The sequence below is a fragment of the Girardinichthys multiradiatus genome, chromosome 6 (assembly GCF_021462225.1).
Source record: "Girardinichthys multiradiatus isolate DD_20200921_A chromosome 6, DD_fGirMul_XY1, whole genome shotgun sequence".
NCBI lineage: Eukaryota > Metazoa > Chordata > Actinopteri > Cyprinodontiformes > Goodeidae > Girardinichthys > Girardinichthys multiradiatus.
In genome coordinates this window covers 36,025,531-36,042,119 of record NC_061799.1, presented here as the reverse complement: position 1 = coordinate 36,042,119, position 16,589 = coordinate 36,025,531, and the positions used below count along the sequence as shown (strand labels likewise).

At 42.0% G+C, this 16,589-nt stretch overlaps 2 protein-coding genes across 6 annotated transcripts in view; one reads left to right on the top strand and one right to left on the bottom strand.

Moving 5' to 3' along the window:
- Positions 1-336: 336 nt before the first annotated feature.
- LOC124869494 (serine/threonine-protein kinase MAK-like) lies at positions 337-14,777 on the bottom strand. 5 transcript variants are annotated; one of them, XM_047367361.1, is made up of 9 exons: positions 14,649-14,777; positions 10,441-10,649; positions 8,776-8,830; positions 8,357-8,478; positions 7,936-8,018; positions 7,560-7,692; positions 2,296-2,467; positions 2,031-2,198; positions 337-1,053 (listed from the first exon to the last, which is right to left on the bottom strand). In XM_047367361.1, exons 1-9 carry the CDS (start codon positions 14,658-14,660, stop codon positions 484-486), a joined length of 1,524 nt encoding a protein of 507 aa, XP_047223317.1. In that variant the 5' UTR covers positions 14,661-14,777; the 3' UTR covers positions 337-483. The 5 variants fall into 5 exon arrangements, 1 of the variants encoding a protein (XP_047223317.1); XR_007038603.1 differs by lacking the exons at positions 337-1,053; positions 2,031-2,198; positions 2,296-2,467; ... (1 more) ...; positions 7,936-8,018; positions 14,649-14,777 and adding exons at positions 6,686-6,734; positions 10,231-10,350 and having other exon boundaries at positions 10,441-11,065; XR_007038602.1 differs by lacking the exons at positions 337-1,053; positions 2,031-2,198; positions 2,296-2,467; ... (2 more) ...; positions 8,776-8,830; positions 14,649-14,777 and adding exons at positions 6,686-6,734; positions 10,231-10,350 and having other exon boundaries at positions 10,441-11,065.
- Positions 14,778-14,834: 57 nt separating this feature from the next.
- Positions 14,835-16,589, top strand: part of gnal (guanine nucleotide binding protein (G protein), alpha activating activity polypeptide, olfactory type) — a 79,331-nt gene continuing 77,576 nt past the window's right edge. Inside the window, exon 1 of the mRNA XM_047367355.1 lies at positions 14,835-15,529. Coding sequence (XP_047223311.1) covers positions 15,034-15,529 — 496 coding nt within the window. The 5' untranslated portion in view covers positions 14,835-15,033. The remainder of the gene's footprint in view (positions 15,530-16,589) is intronic.

Sequence of the window (16,589 nt, the reverse complement as noted above, 5' to 3'; positions counted from 1 at the left end):
AGAATTGATGGAAATATGGATGTGGAAATAAATACAGGGCAATCCTGGCAGAAAGCCTGTCAATAATGGCCTAGTCAAAGTCTAGAGCTAAAATCTAATTCAGAATCTGTGGAAGAAAATGTGATGTTTACATATGATCTCACTCCAATCTGAGTCACCCGCTTGAGAGGAAAGGGCAAGTGGTGAAAACAAATGCATGCCACACTTTTAAGATTTGTATTTGTAAAACCTTTTCTAATCTAACCAGTTCTGAGTTATGTGCTACTTTATGCAGGTCATAAAATCCTAATAAAATACATCAAAGTTTGTGGTTACAGTGTGGTATGAGTACTTTTGCAAGGCACAGTTCAGATATAGATTAAACTCAAGTTAAAGAAGAAAAAAGGGATGTTTTATTACAGATCGCTGAGTTTAATTGTGCTCTTCAGCGAAGTGGTTGTGGGTTTTTTTGAGATGGAAACTCCAGCTACTCCATCATCTTCGTCATCCCATCCGACAGACTTGAAAGAGGTGTGGCCCCATCGTCGGCGTCCTGCCCGAGGCCCACAAGAACTGGTCTCGGTTCCTGCAGCGGTTTCTCGCTATGCATATAGATGAGTTGTAATTAAAATGTATCTTGAAAAGAAACAGGGGACAACTCTTTCCCAATTCTGGGAATATACAACCATTAATAAATGGATTAGTTATGTCCTTTTCTTTTAAGAAGCTTAAACATTCAAACATCTTTACATGAGTGGAACCTACAGCTTGCATGTTTCCTGGCTGCATGTTTTTCACCAGACTGAAGGGCTCCTGCAATCCCTCTGTTGGTCTGCTCCTGTTTTCCAGAGGGACCAGGATCTGTTGGGGAGGCTGATGGAAAGGTTGGCTGTAGCTATGTTGCCCCGCTTGGGTTTTGCTAAACTTGGAGGAGTCCTGGTCCGTCTTGCAGAGAGACAGAGGGTTTGGTTCTGCAGATGCTTCAGACACCTTTTCCTGTGCCTTGTGCTTTTCTAAGAGCTTCAGAGGGGCCCCAAGTGACTGACCCACATTAAAGTATGGATACCTCAGAGCCTGGAAAACAGTCAGTGCAATCCAAAGAAAAAAAATAAAATTACATTCTTTAGAAATCAAGTTTTGAACACAAAAGGCCACACCTCACATAAATTGAAGCATTAAAAAGGATAAATATTCAGAAAAGTAACAAATATTTCTAAAAATGTTTTAAAAATGATTACATATGCCGAGAATGTAACTTTTTTAACATGTGCTCAAACTGTACAAAATAAATTTCAACTAATGACTTTTGCCTTGTACATCTAATTTGCAAGAGTCTCTGTTAAAGCATCTGTTTATAATGTCTAATCCACCTGAAAGGTTAATGACAGGATTCCTGCACATTTTTCATTACAAAATTCCAAACTTTTCTACATTTCTTTCTGCATGTTTAAGAAAAAACTCAATACATTTGAATGCAAAGTATCTAGTTTGAAACCAGTTGAATAGTAGTTGAGTCTTACTATCTGTACGTGCCACATAAATGAAACAATACAATACTGAAAGGGATTCCAATGCCACTGCTTTTGTAGCATCTGGACAAACTTTGATCAGCTCAATTTGAAAATCTCTAACCCTTGAACTTATAAGATAAGGAATGGATTCTCTTGGACTGTTTGTAAACTTTGATACAAGCTTTCCTCTGCATTTTAGACCCAGTTTAAGGACCTCTGGTCCAGTTTGACCAATAATTAAAGTTGTCTAAAGACCAAGCAGATAGTCAAATGCTGCTTTTTTAATTTCTGAATTCAGTCAGTGAGTGAAAAAACCCCCCAGAATACTCAAGTAAAATCTTCAATTCAAGATGTAATGTGGCAATTAAAAAATAAAGAACATCAATTTACTATAAATCAATGTAAAAGCATAGTGTTTTATAAGGCAATTGTAGACATGTAGAAAATAGAAAAAGGAAGAAAAGTATTTTCCATAATTTTCCAGATTAGGAAAATGATTAAATTCCATAGCGTGGAACACCGTAATGAGTTTAAACCTACCTGAGCAGCACTTGGCCTTTTCTCAGGGTCCCACTGCAGCATGGCATTCATCAGTGCGATCGCCTTGCCGCTGGCGTTGGGAGTCAGGCATCTGAGGCTGGTGGGGAGACACTCTGGGAAACGGAAGTTCATGGAGGAGGCCAGGCTGAAGCCTTCGGGCCAGTCAGACTGATTTGTGGAGAGTCAAAGTTACATTTTCACTTTAAAAATGAAAACAAGTCACATTTACAAGAAGCCCTTTTACATATTTGTTATGGCTCCTTACCTTCTTCAGCGTTCCCAGCACCTGACAGATCTTGAATATCTCATCCACCTCGCTGTTTCCTGGAAAAAGGGGTCTCAGAGTGTATAGTTCAAACATGATGCAGCCCACAGCCCAAATGTCTATGGGAGAGCTGTAAGAGCTGGACTTCAGCAGAACCTCGGGGGCTCTGTACCTGTAATGTAATAAACACAGAAGATTTAATGAAGATCTCAATCTGATTTTATTCATTTATCAATCTTTATTAAGAAAGAAAACTAAGAATCTGACTTTATGTTTCTGTATGAATATAAAAGAACAATATCTAAAGGCATTGTAGGAATTCATATTATTATGTTTCTGAAATAGAGCATAAAAAAACAACTGAGCCAAAATAACATTAACACTAATAAGCCTTTATAATCATAGATCTTTCTTCTTGGTCTCAGCACTATTTACTAGCGAAATTGCAATAAAATCCGAACCTGCTTCCTGTATCTTGGGCCTGGAAGGTCAAAACTCCTTTGCTCTTGCTGGTTTTGCAAGCACATTCCCAGTACTGTTTAAAAGTGAACTTTTTAACAATTTGTCACATTGCAAGCACCACCCTAAATTCGTTTTCTTGGGGTTTTATGAGATAGACCAACAGAATGTAATGCATAATTGTAAAGTGGATGATTTTAAAAATGTTTGAGAGGTAGAAATTTAAAAAGTGTGATGTAAATTTGCACACCACCCCCTGAATTAATACTTCATAGACCCTTATAGTTACAACACGCAGGTCTTTTGGGGTATATCTTTTGCACCAGTTTTGCAAATTAGGAGACTGATTTTTTCAACCCATTCTTTTCTGTAAAATAGCTTAAGCTTGAACTTTGACTGGGCCATTCTAACATATGAATAGGATATAAACTAAACTGTCCTATTGTAGCTCTGGTTGTTTGTTTGGGTGAACGTCTTTGCAGCCTCTAAGAGGTCAGTCAGTCATTTTCTACCGCTTATTCCATAGAGGGTCGGGGGGGAGCTGGTGCCTATCTCTAGCAGTCTATGGGCGAGAGGCAGGGTACACCCTGGACAGGTCGCCAGTCCATCACAGGGCAACACACAAACAACCAAGCACACACTCATTCATACACCTAAGGGCAATTTAGAGAGACCAATTAACCTAACAGGCATGTCTTTGGACTGTGGGAGGAAGCCAGAGTACCTGGTGAGAACCCATGCATGCATGGGGAGAACATGCAAACTCCTTGCAGAAAGACCCCTGGCTGGGAATTGAACCCAGGACCTTCTTGCTGCAAGGCAACAGTGCTACCAACTGCGCCACCGTGCAGCCCAAGAGGTATTTAGCTCTATTCATTTCCCCCATCAATTCTGACCAGTTTTTTGTTCCCACTGAGGTAAGCGCCATGTTTCATCTTTTGAAAGGTGTCTTCACCTTTTTTTCTCTTGCTCATGGTGGAAGACACACGCATTTTCTCTCCCTCCCTCCCTGCTGATCCCTGCTTCTGCTTTTTGTCTGTATTTTTCTCAGAGCCTCGCTTTGCATATCCTCCAAACTTGTAAATTATGGATTTAGTCAGCTGGACTCTCAACGTAATTGATAAAAAATTTTTCTTTTCAACAGGAAGAGAGGGTAAAGGAGACCCTCTTGTCCAGACGGGACGTTCTTCTCTGGAAACACAATGGATTCTTGGCAGGAGTGGAAGATTGTGTGCCTGACTACGATGTCGGTCGAGGACATAGAAAATGTGTACATATTTGGACTTTTGATAACAGGATTTCTGCCTTTTGCAGTTGGTGGTTACCTGGCTTATCGAGTGATTTGCAAAATGCAGGCGACTGTTCAAAGCGTTCCAAAGCTGCCTGCGATGTTAGATGGAGTCTGTAGAGCGATCAACACTCAGACTGAAATGTTAAGAGAGCAGAATCACAAGCTGGACACGATTCTTGAACAGAATCGCAGCCTGGCAGCGGTTGGACTCAGAGGTTAAAGGATATAATCTTGGAGAAGTTGTACGCTCGAGTTCTGCGGAAAATACCAGAAATTTGTCTATTTGGATTCGCAATTGAGACATACCAGTAAAACTCTTAAGGTGGTTAGAAATTCACAACTGCCTGAACCACAACATTTATTGTTTTTCTAAATCTGGCGCCCCAATGTGGCCTTGGCAACTTCTGCTAACTGGATATCGACAACATGTCTCCTGGATGTTATATAAACACGGGGCTCTTCCCCAGCACTCCCATACCAGTTTTGTGCTGATAGGACTATGCGGCCGATTGATAAAACTTCCACCTCTCTTCTCAAGTACAATGGCGCTTCTATCAGTGTTGACAGTCTAATTCTTGCAAACACACTCAGACTTATATATATTCACATCCTCAAGATTACACCGTACCCTTGCTGAATCTTTACTTATGTGTGTGTTGCTTACCCCTGCTGAGGTTTTTTTTGTACTATTTCAGACTCATTCTGCTAAGAATATCATCTGAAATATAATTTTTTGTTTCCTCCTATCTTACTTTACCTAAATGTGTGATTTTATTATTTTTCATAGATTTTCAGATTTCTCAGAAGGATTACCAGCAAAACCCAATTATTATTAGTATTTCATTACTTTTTTCATTGATTTTCAGATTTCTCAGAAGGATTACCAGCAAAACCCAATTATTATTAGTATTTCATTACTTTTTCATTGATTTTTAGTTTTATCAGAAGGATTACCAGCGAAAACCAAATATTATTAGTAATTTGGTCTTTAGCTGCTCTTACACCAATGACCCAGCTTTCTTAATTAGACTACAATGGACTGTTATTACTTAGTTCAACTTCAGTACCAGTAAAAGCAATATATCATTAGCACCTGAAAATGTGGATTAAAGCTGTTTTGTACCAGTGATTCAACTTCCCTAGTTAGAATTCAGTGGATGGATGAGACTATTAGATTTCTCAGAAGGATTTATAGATTTTTTGATTTCTTAGAAGGATTGTAGTATCATTTGATTTGTTTTTCTGTGTTTGTATCTGTGTTTATTTTCTTTGTGATTGTATTGTAATTGTATGTACAGCGCTTTGAGTGTCTCATTACTGAAAAGCGCTATATAAATAAACTTACCTTACCTTACCTTCAAGAGGTGCCACACATTTTGGATGCAGGACTAAAAATGTAATGTTGGGTCTCATCTGACCAGAGCATCTTGTCCTAGGTTTGCTGTGCCCCCGATACAACCCTACTCATTTCCTTCTTTCAACAATGGCTTTCTTGGTGTCGCTTTCTTAAAGTCTAGATTTGTGGATCTCTGCAGCTCCTACAGTTACCATGGGCCTCTTGGTTGCTTCTCTGATTAATGCTCTTGTTTTTTCAGTCAGTTTATGTTGATAGCCATGTCTTGGTACAGTAGGTTTGAAGTGGTGCCATACTGTTTCCATTCTCAGATGATGGATTAAACATAGCTCCATTAGATGTTCCAAATTTAGGATATTGTTTTATAACATAAGTCTACTTTAAACTTCTGCAAACCTTCATCTATGACCTTCCTGCTATGTTCCATGGTCTTCATGATGCAGGTGTGTTAACTAATATTGTTAAGATCCTTGGATGTTAGGCTTTAGCTTTGAGTTGTGTTTGTGTTCTCTTCATGTTCTGTGACTCTGCCCATGCTTCATGTCCGGTTTTCCTTGTATTTCTTTTTGTAAGTTTTTTTATTTAATTATCAAAACTTTTCAGTGTTCATTCCACGTTCCTGTTTGCGTTTGGGTCCAACTCCTTACTCAAACCTCTAACAAACCTCTGAGGCCTTCACAGAACATCTGTTTTTATTCAGATGTTCTGAGATTAGGTTTTGCAGGTAATTTACTAATTAGGTGAATTCTGAAGGCAGTAGGTTGCACTGGATTTTATTCAATTCAATTCAATTAAATACAATTCAATTCAAAAATACTTTATTAATCCCAAAGGGAAATTAAATGTTGTTATAGCTCATATTATGAAGGTTTCCTCAAAGAGCCGTTGTAGATGCTGATGGCTGTGGGCAGGAAGGATCTCCTGTAGAGGTCCGTCTTACAGCAGATCTGAAGAAGCCTCTGACTGAAGACACTCTGTTGTTGTAGGACAGTCTCATGAAGAGGATGCTCAGGGTTCTCCATAATGTTCTTCATTTTATGAAGAATCCTTCTTTCCACAATGATCTCCAGAGGTTCCAGAGGAGTCCCCAGAACAGAGCCAGCCTTCTTTATCAGCTTGTTGAGCTTTTTTAAGTCCCTGGTTCTGATGCTGCTTCCCCAGCAGATGATGGTAGAAGAGATCACACTTTCCACAACAGACTTATAAAAGATATGCAGCATCTTGCTGCAAACACTGAAGGACCTAAGCTTCCTCAAGAAGTACAGTCTGCTCTGTCCCTTCTTGTAGATGGCTTCACAGTTGCATCTCCACTCTAGTCTGTTGTCCAGGTGAACACTGAAAGTAAAGAGGGATAAATACAAATGCACACTGCACTTTCTGATTTTTATTTTTAAAGAAAGTTAAAAACCATTTATGATCTTCCTTCCACTTCACAATTATGCATTACTTTGTATTGGTCAATTGCATAAAATCCCAATAAAATATGTGATGGAAATTCTTTATTAAGTGTTCCAAAGTGTATGACCTTTAGGTTACCTCACTCCTCAGAACATCTGTGTTAGAGGAGGAAGCTGTAAAAGCCATTATCAGAAGTTTAATGGTTAAAACCCATCATTTAGGGTGATGTCTCATGAAGAGCAGATGGGTCTGTTCCTAGATAACTTTGTCACCTCTGAACCCGAGAAGGGTCTGGGGTCATAAAACACAGACTCTGAAGTTGAGATAACACTGTCATGTTCTGGTATAAATACTGTGTGTAAATGTTGATCGGGGCTCTGCTCAACTGACTTGCTCGGTGACAGAGTCATTCAAACGCTGAATGCCTTTGAATAAAACTTATAAAGACAAAGTCCGGATTTTCTCTTGTCGTGAGTCAACTTCTCTCACACTTTGATAAGAAAATTCCATTACAAATATGAAATCTGGTAAAACATGTATGTATATTTTGGTTAGGTATGACTGATCTCTAGAAAGAAACAGCCAGCAGGAGAGAGTTATTTAGTAAAAACAGAGTGGCTCTCTTGAAAATTAGCTGCTATAACCAAAATCTTAAAGACAGAGCTAAATGGGGAGCTGTTGCATCAAGTAAGTTGACCAATGCATGCCAAATTTACTTGGCTGGAACCTGAGAAATGTTGTCCTTATAAGAATCAGTCTCACCATCTTGTGGACACATAATCTGTGTAAGGCGGCTGTGAGCGGATTTCTCTTGCTAGTCCAAAATCTGCAATCTTGACCACCTCCGGGCCCATGCAGAGTAAGTTCTCTGGTTTTAAATCCCGATGGAAATACCCTTAAAAAATGAGAGATACTTGATTCAACTCCTGCTGAGGTAAATATGTGCACCAATATGCATCATTCTCTGAAACAAACCAACTGTGGCCTTTTTTAATTCTACTTTGTTCAACACCCGCTGTCAAAAAAACTACACAAAAGCATGACTCTCAGCTAATAAAACACAGATCTTTGACCTGCACAGCCAAAGTGGATTTTTACAATGACTGGAAAGGAAAAGAAAAAGAGAGGAATGTCTTACCGTGCTTATGCACAAATGCTAAACCTGATAAAACCTGGAACAGAATGTTCCTTGTCTCATTTTCAGAAAACATCTTATCTTCACTAGGAGCTGCATGGCAGTAAAAAAGAGAGAGGAAAGAAACAAGAAATTGAATGAAATGTATTTTTCACTGAAAAATCAGCAAAGTGAAAATAATCTTAATGGAACAACTGAAAAGAAACTATTTTGGACTGAAAGTAGAGAAACATGACAGAGGTTATCTTTGCTTGTTTTATTTCCATTAAGTAAATTTAGCTCCTATAATATCCAACAGTATTAATACTAATATTCTCCCAATAAACAACTCGTTGCTGCAAAAACAAATATGGATGCTAAACATTGTATTAAATTCAGTTTAACACACATCCTGTGATTTGATGAAAGTCTGACTGATTCTTACCTTTCGTTCATGAGCTGATAGAGGTTTTCTCTCATGTACTCAAAGACAAAGTAGAGGTGGTCATTTTCCCTGATCACTTCCTTCAGTTTCACCACATTGGCATGATTCAGCTTCTTCAATGACTGATAACCAGGAAGGATTTTAGGAAAAAACAAACAACAGAATCTCTATCATTCAACAGATATGTATAAAAACACTGCATGAACCATAAAATTATCTTCAAAAACACTAAATCTAATTATTTTTTCCACCATGTGTTATAAATGTTAACATAGAATCTTTAGTAGTCAGAAGCTTGTTGATGGCTGCACAAAGGACGTGATTCAGGGGCAACTTGTTCAGAGACATTTGACCAAATATTTGTGGGAATATAAAAAGAAGGTCTAAAAATCCAATCTTCGGTGTATATTTTTACTTACTTTAACCTCTCTGAAATTCATGCACTCATCCCAAGAATAAAACGTCTTCTTAATCCTGTTGGGTAATAAATGAGGGTAAAATTGATAGTAAAATTATATAAATTTATGCCGCTGAACCTGAAACATGATTTCTAAATTCCCAAAGTTCATACATAACATTTCTATGAGCTTGAGTGTAATTAGATAATGAAGCCAACTTCTAGCATCAGCTACACATGCTCTGACAAAATGTTCAAAAGGTTTTTTAAGTAAAACCATAGATAATTAACATTTAAATGGATATACGGATGCTGCTTTCACCTTCCACATGGTCAACCATGAGGACAGAAGAGCTATGGTTTGGGCTGTTTTCACAGCCGTTTGATCAGACCTTGTTAAAATACATAATAGGAGTAAGTGCATGTGGGAGTTAGGATGCAAAAAATTTTGGGCCGGACCGGATCTTCTACAGAGAGGATTTCTGTTCATTTCACTAGACATGCTGATGACTTTAGGTTATGTGGGTTGGAAATCAGAATTTTAATTATAATATCCCTACAAAAGGTCATAGCATTAACAGTTGCAGGAGCCAATTACCTACCACACAACAGGTAAGGTGCTAAACTTTCTGTTATTTGACTGGATTGGGCGGTAGATGGATTATTTTTCTATTGTCTGACAAGACAAAGATTGAACTATTTAACCTTAATGATAAAAACCATGTACTTATGAAGGAGTCAAGGTAAGGCATTCACAGCAAACAAAATTGTACCAACTGTCAAGTACAATGGTGGCAGTATCATGCTGAGGGGCCCTCCCATTCTGAAAGCTCTTTTAGATTGGAAAATATATTGTTTTTTAAAAAAAACAGTGTTTGCTTGTATCTTATCTGTGTTAGGACAATTCTTCCAAGTGGGACAAATTGTAACAAAATAAGAACTTCCTTGTCTGGGAATTTGTAAAAGTGGGACATAATTACAAAACGGCAGCAATTAAAGGCATTTCTTTCCGAAAACACAGAGAAATGCACAAATAGACAATTTCTATCAAAGCAGACTCTGAGTTCATCTAAAGACTTTCTCGATTAAAATAGACACTTACATTTCATTTTCCTTTTGCTTAAGATTGCATTTGTTTGCCATAGTCTGACATTTTAAATATTGTGACTAATAAGAGTTACTTCGCAGACAAGATGCCATTTCTACTAAATAATATAATTGTTAACCAAGCATGGAAGTTTTATCTTACAAACTTCACTGGGAATGGACAAAATTACCCGAACAGGTCTTCCAGCACATATGCCTGGAAGGCTCTGTTTGGTATTTCAACATGTGGTCCTTTGTTTAAATAATGCTTTGGAGCCCCCATACTTATAATATAACATGCATTTAAAAGGATTTGTTGTTTCCTTAATTTATAAATTTTTTTCTTCATATTATTTTTATTTGTATATACACATTTAAAGATTTTAAATACCTGGTTCAGTTATTTGCAACACTTGATGCAGACTCATAGGGCAGTTTTGTCTCAAAACATGACTTTCTGATCTCTTTCATGAATCCTAATCCACGTTTTATTATAGAGCCTCAGAACGTCCTGCAGAACCAAATGGTTTTTAATCAGCTTAACACTCTGAGACAAAGCAACACAGTGTGTCTTCAGCATGTTCAGTTAGGTTCACCTCACCTCTTAATGGCCACCAGTTCCCCAGTATCATTGCTTCTGCCCAGCAGCACGCTGCCATATGTGCCGTCCCCCAGCTGCTTGAGTATGGTGTATCGGTTCATGGTCTGAGACTCCCTCACACTCCAACAGTTGGTCATTGTAAGCACAGCAACATCCCTCCACAGATCAACAGCTCCACTGCTCAGTGTCTTGTGTCCGGGAGGCTTTCCCTGCAGAAACCCTTTATTAAAATATCCGACTCACCTTTAGTTTCCCCTCTTAAGTAGCGTACTGAATACTTTTTTTTTCTTGAGTATTTTTTTTGGATAACCACTTTTTACTTCTTTGCTATGATTTGGGGTTGCTTGGCTTTTGGTTGCGGGTTTTTCCTCTTAGGTTTCTCACAATTAAGGTTTTGAATCATGCTTCTGTTTATTATTTTCCTGGTCATGCTTTAGTTTTTGTCTTCTAGTTCATGTTTTGTCAAGTTTGGTTTTTGTATCACTGTCTCTATTCAGATAGTGAATAGAGCATGCACAGGGGCGGTTCGCAGCCGAGTGTGAAGCGGCTGGGATGAAGATCAGCTCCTCCAAGTCCGAGGCCATGGTTCTCGATCAGAAAAGGGTGGCCTGTCCTCTTCAGGTTGGAGGGGAGTTCCTGCCTCAAATGGAGGGGTTTCAGTATCTCGGGGTCTTGTTCACGAGTGAGCGAAGAATGGAGCGGGAGATCGACAGACGGATCGGTGCGGCCGCCACAGTAATGGGGGCACTGTGCCGGTCCGTTGTGGTGAAGAGAGAGCTGAGTCGAAAAGCGAAGCTCTGGATTTACCGGTCGGTCTACGTTCCTACCCTCACCTATGGCCATGAACTTTGGGTCATGACCGAAAGAACGAGATCCCGGATACAAGCGGCTGAAATGAGCTTCCTCCGTAGGGTGGCCGGGCACTCCCTTAGAGATAGGGTGAGGAGCTCGGCCATCCGGGAGGGGCTCGGAGTAGAGCCGCTGCTCTTCCACATCGAGAGGAGCCAGTTGAGGTGGCTCAAGCATCTATACCGGATGCCTCCTGGACGCCTTCCTCGGGAGGTGTTCCAGGCACGTCCCACCGGGAGGAGGCCCAGGGGACGGCCCAGGACATGCTGGAGGGACTATATGTCTCGGCTGGCCTGGGAACGCCTTGGGCTCCCCCCGGAAGAGCTGGAGGAGATGTCTGGGGAGAGGGACGTCTGGGCGTCTCTGCGGAGTCTGCTGCCCCCGCGACCCGGTCCCGGTTAAAGCGGAAGACGACGACAACTTCTATCTCTATTCATGTACTGCCCTTCGCTCATGCCAAGCCTGTCTTGCCAGCCTGTCCATGTTTGTTTTTTGCACCGTCTTCTTTAGTAAGTTTCTGTTCATTAAATCATTTCACCTACCGTCATGCTGCCTGCTTGTCTGTATTCCGGGGTCCTCCGCTACACTACCCCTGACAGAAATTTCCACCAAAATTGGACCTTGCAGACGGTAAGCAAGAGAGCGCCAGTGATCTCTGGGTTCAGCAGCAGATGGAGGAGGCAATGAGACATCTGCCGGCCGATCTGGAGGTTCTGCCCTCTCCGGTGCTGCTGGAGCAGATGGAGCGTGAGGCGGTTCAGCGCCGTTCTCCGCTTGCTCCCTTGGTTGCACCCTGATCAGGCAGCAAAGCCGACGTCTCCCTCTTGCCGTAGGAAACGCTGACGTGGAGAACCTCCCCGTTGTTCGGCTGGCGAGGAGGTGGGTCCCATGCCTGCTGAACGTGAGTGCTGCAGCGAGTATATCCGCGTCTTCATCTGCCATAGCACTGTCTTCCAGGCTCGCTGCAGCTCCGCCCATGCAGTCTTCGCTCGCTCCAGTCCATTGTTCTGTGGCAACACCAGACGAGCTGGAGGAGCGGTTAAGGTTTTATGTTCGCCAAATTAAGAGCTTCAGGAGGACCAGTCTCCTGTATTCCTCTCCTGAGCTTAGGGAGAAAATCAGGCAGATGGAGGAGAATTACGAGACAGCAGTAAGGCAGTTTTACTGCTGCCCACATCCATCCTCATCAGGTCTCCAGAGCGGTGCTGCAGCTCAGCCCACGGCAGCTCTCCAGAGCTCTGCTGCTGCCGAACACCCCACGCCAGGTCTTCAGAGCGCTGCTGCAGAGCAGTCCACGCCAAGGCTCCAGATGCCCGCCATTGTACAGCCCAAGTCTGCCTCAACCTCCAAACGCCACAGAGGACGTCGGAAGAGGGATGCCTCGGCTCAAGTCATCAGGGGTCCGGCCGACGCCTCAGCCCCTGCTCACGCCACTGAGGGTCCCTGCAACGCCTCAGCCCCTGCTCACGCCTCTGAGGGTCTGGCCGACGCCACAGCCCCTGCTCAAGCCTCTGAGGGTGTGGCCGACGCCTCAACCCCTGCGCACGCCACTGAGGGTTGATGGGACGCCTCAGCTTCTGCTCCTGGTCTGAAGGCCTTCCAGGGGCTCAGTGAGAGACTGGACCTGGTTCCTGAACCCTGTGATGAAGGGTTTGAGGCCAAAACATTGTCTGAGCCTGTTCCTGAGCGGTTCGAAGACGAACCACCACCAGATCCTGTTCCTGAGCGGTTCGAGAAGGAAATCGTCCTCATCTTGACCTCGGAATCCGGTAACGTAAGGTTCGAGGCTGAACAGCCACTTGATCCTGTTCCTGTCTCCGAAGGTGCGCCAGGCACCGTGAAGTCCAAGCCTGACTCCAAACCTCCGGAGGTCCACCGAGTTCCTGGAGGGTCCTCTATGCTCCATGGTTGACCTCCTAATCTGCCGTACCAAGGGTCCTCTACTCTGCTTGGCCGACTCCCAGACCGAGGGTCCTCTACTCTACTCTGCTCGGCCGACCTCCAGACCGTCAGCTCCTTCGCCTTCGCCGCCGGCCCCCAAGGTCTCTATGTCTCTGTCGGTCTCCGGGTCCTCGTCCTCTCCTTCATTGCCAATGCTGGTCTCCACGTCTTTGCCGATGTTGCCGGCCGCAATGGGGGTGCGGGTTTTTCCTCACAGTTAAGGTTTTAAATCATGCTTCTGTTTATTATTTTCCTGGTCATGCTTTAGTTTTTGTCTTCTAGTTCATGTTTTGTCAAGTTAGGTTTTTGCAACACTATCTCTATTCACGTACTGCCCTTTGCTCATGCCAAGCCTGTCTTGCCAGCCTGTCCATGTTTGTTTTTTGCCACCGTCTTCTTCAGTAAGTTTCTGTTCATTAAATCATTTCACCTACCGTCATGCTGCCTGTCCGTCCTGCATTCCGGGGTCCTCCGCTACACTACCCCTGACATACTTAAGTAAAAGTATACTGAAGCACTACTACTGTTACGTAAGTACAATTTTAAGTACCCTATCCACCTTTGCTTGAAGTTTTGTTTGCTTTATATTTGCCTGTAAAATGTGTCTGTGGTTCTAAGGAATACTCCAGTAAAACGTATTTGACCCTACTGATTTTAATATGGTTCACATTTTAATCTAATTTGGTCTAATATTTTTTAATATCCTAATTACATCTTTCATGGCATTTTTTTCCTTCAGTTGGGTTATAGGTATTTAAGTTGTGCCTTTTCTAATGCGCAGCATTAGTAAATGTTAAAGAGCCAGCATTTGGTTCTACGAGTTCTCCATCTAGTGGTTTGCTTTAATCCCTGCACGCCTACCCTTATTTGGCTCTGTTATTTTCGGAGGTTTTATATTTTCTAACCCTCTTAAACTGGCTCAAAGACATGAAGGTCCAGGATATTCTGACAAGGTGACTAAAAATGAAATTAGTTTAGCTTTTTTTTTTTTTACTAAACTGTGCTTCGATATCCAAGTGTAAGCGATTGCAGGTGACACTTTGAATACCTGAACATTTGTGATGAGCTTTTGAATGAACAAATAGCTATGATAAAACTCTTGTGAAATGACACACTACTTCAATGGACGCTTTTAGACTGAAATGACTGAATTCAAGGAAATTTAGAAAATTCCATTCAAATTAAATCAGAATTATTTATTAAAAAATGCATACTTAAAGAGTTTCATCTGACCAAAACATTGCTGGGAGCGCAAGTCTAACTGAGCGAAATCTGGTGCTTTAAAGAAAATATTTACATTTTTTTGTGCGACTGAGCAGCAGCGCACCTTCCTCTGTAAACATGCAGGCATGAAATGTGAGGAATGAAAATCATGAGCAGCATTCTGCAAATGGCCATACTTTAGTAACATGACGTACCTTCTCTGGCATTGCACCTAAGAACTGTGCAGTCAGATTGCGGCCTGTGTTTGCGCGCAGCGGACAGGCGCGGCGTTTCTCCAAGGCTGTGCGCTTTTAGTTACTTACGGTAAGGTGGACCCGCAGTGTCCACTGAAGGATCAGGTGATCCACTATCTACGAAGCGAAGGCTGACTGGGGGAAAATGCAAGATGACATATAGCAAATGTCGGAGCATAATTCATTCACGTTTTCGCCTCGGATTCGGATTTAAATCGCATCGCTGGAGCTCCAATGTGACGATGGCTCGTTAGGTACTTGGTGGCGCATCTGCGATTTTCTTTAATCCCCGCCCGATATTTTGATTTATGAAAAATCACATTCACAGACAAATATTGGTTTCAACATGGGGCTGTGCTACAGTTTGCGTCCCCGGCTCTTCGGGGACCTAAGCGGCTCTATCTCCAACGCTACCTCGGACTCGGACCAGCCTCCGGACGCCGCTGCCGTGCCAAGCCGAGCCGCGGCGGCTCGCCAGGAGGACACAGGGGGATGTGGGGAGACTTCATCGCTACGCGGCAGCGGAGGAGGAGGCCTGGTGCGCCCTGGGGACCCGGCTAGGGACCACCGCCGCGGGGACACCGGGACAGACGGGGTGCTTATACAAAACGGGGGCGGCGGCGGCGGAGGAGGCAGCAGCGGCAAGGGATCGGGAAAGGAGCGCAGCCGACGCTTGCAGCTGCTGCAAAAGACAAGCACCCAAAAGCAGAAACACTGGGACAAACTGCTGGTGGAGGAGAAGGAGGCCGAGAAGGAGGCGAAGAAAGTCAGTAAAAACATTGACAGGGCGCTGAGGGAGCTCAAGCGGGAGTATAAACAGACGCATCGGCTGCTGCTGCTCGGTAGGTTGTTCGCCTCTCTGTTGTTGTTGGACTGGGAGAAGGTGTTTTATTAATAGTAACAAAAACGCACTGGCCTGTCCACAAATTATGTCACAGCTCAGCCCTGCTGAGGCCTGCTGCCACATCTGATGGCCATCACTCCAGACCAGAACCACATTTTACCACAGCTTGAAAGGTCCAAACTGCACTATAAAAATTATTTTGGTGGGTGTTCAATATTAGTCAGTAAAATTATTTAAATTTGTCTCGAACATAGTGGATTGTAAGTTTAATGTGTAGTGATGATCAAATTCAAAAATTAACTACCCGTTCAATTCAGTTTTATATATATAGCACCGATTCACAACAAATGTAATCTCAAGACAAATAGATCCACATCCAGGAATGCTCTAGTTGAATTAATCCAATATAACGATCATCTAGACAGATTCAATATTAGATCCATACTACCCAACCGGTTGTAGTTTTATTGCAAAGCAGTCAACTTCAGTTAATCATGCTTGGTAAGGATCAAACATTTCGAAATGAGTTTAACAGAAGAGGATAGTTCAGTTTATGTTCATCCGGGTCCAGCAGAGAACAATAAGGCCAATATGTGTATAATAACACAGCATCAGGTTTTTTATCCTCTTTGGCAAATTCTTCCTTCATTTAGTATTAATTTTGTACTTGTAAATAAACCACATCATACCCATGTACTTACACAATTGTGTGATAGTGTATTTTTCTGTAGATATTTTTTCATAAAAGATAAGAGATTAATCTCAAATCTCATGTGTAGTTTAATTCAATTATATATTAATACCTGTTTTCCTCTCTGTTCCCAGTTATTTTGGTGTCATTCCTATTTAGGCCCATTGAATCTTTTGAAATTGGAGAGATTATGACCACCGATCAAACCAAAATAACTCAAAGCAGCATCCCTTAGTTTGAAATTATTTATAGAAGTCATATTACTACAATTCCTTACAGCAAACTGGGTAGAATATAGAAAATGACGTTCCTCTGTCAAAGCAGGTGAAAAACGTCCCCCAGGCGAGTATGAATGGACATGCGGTTA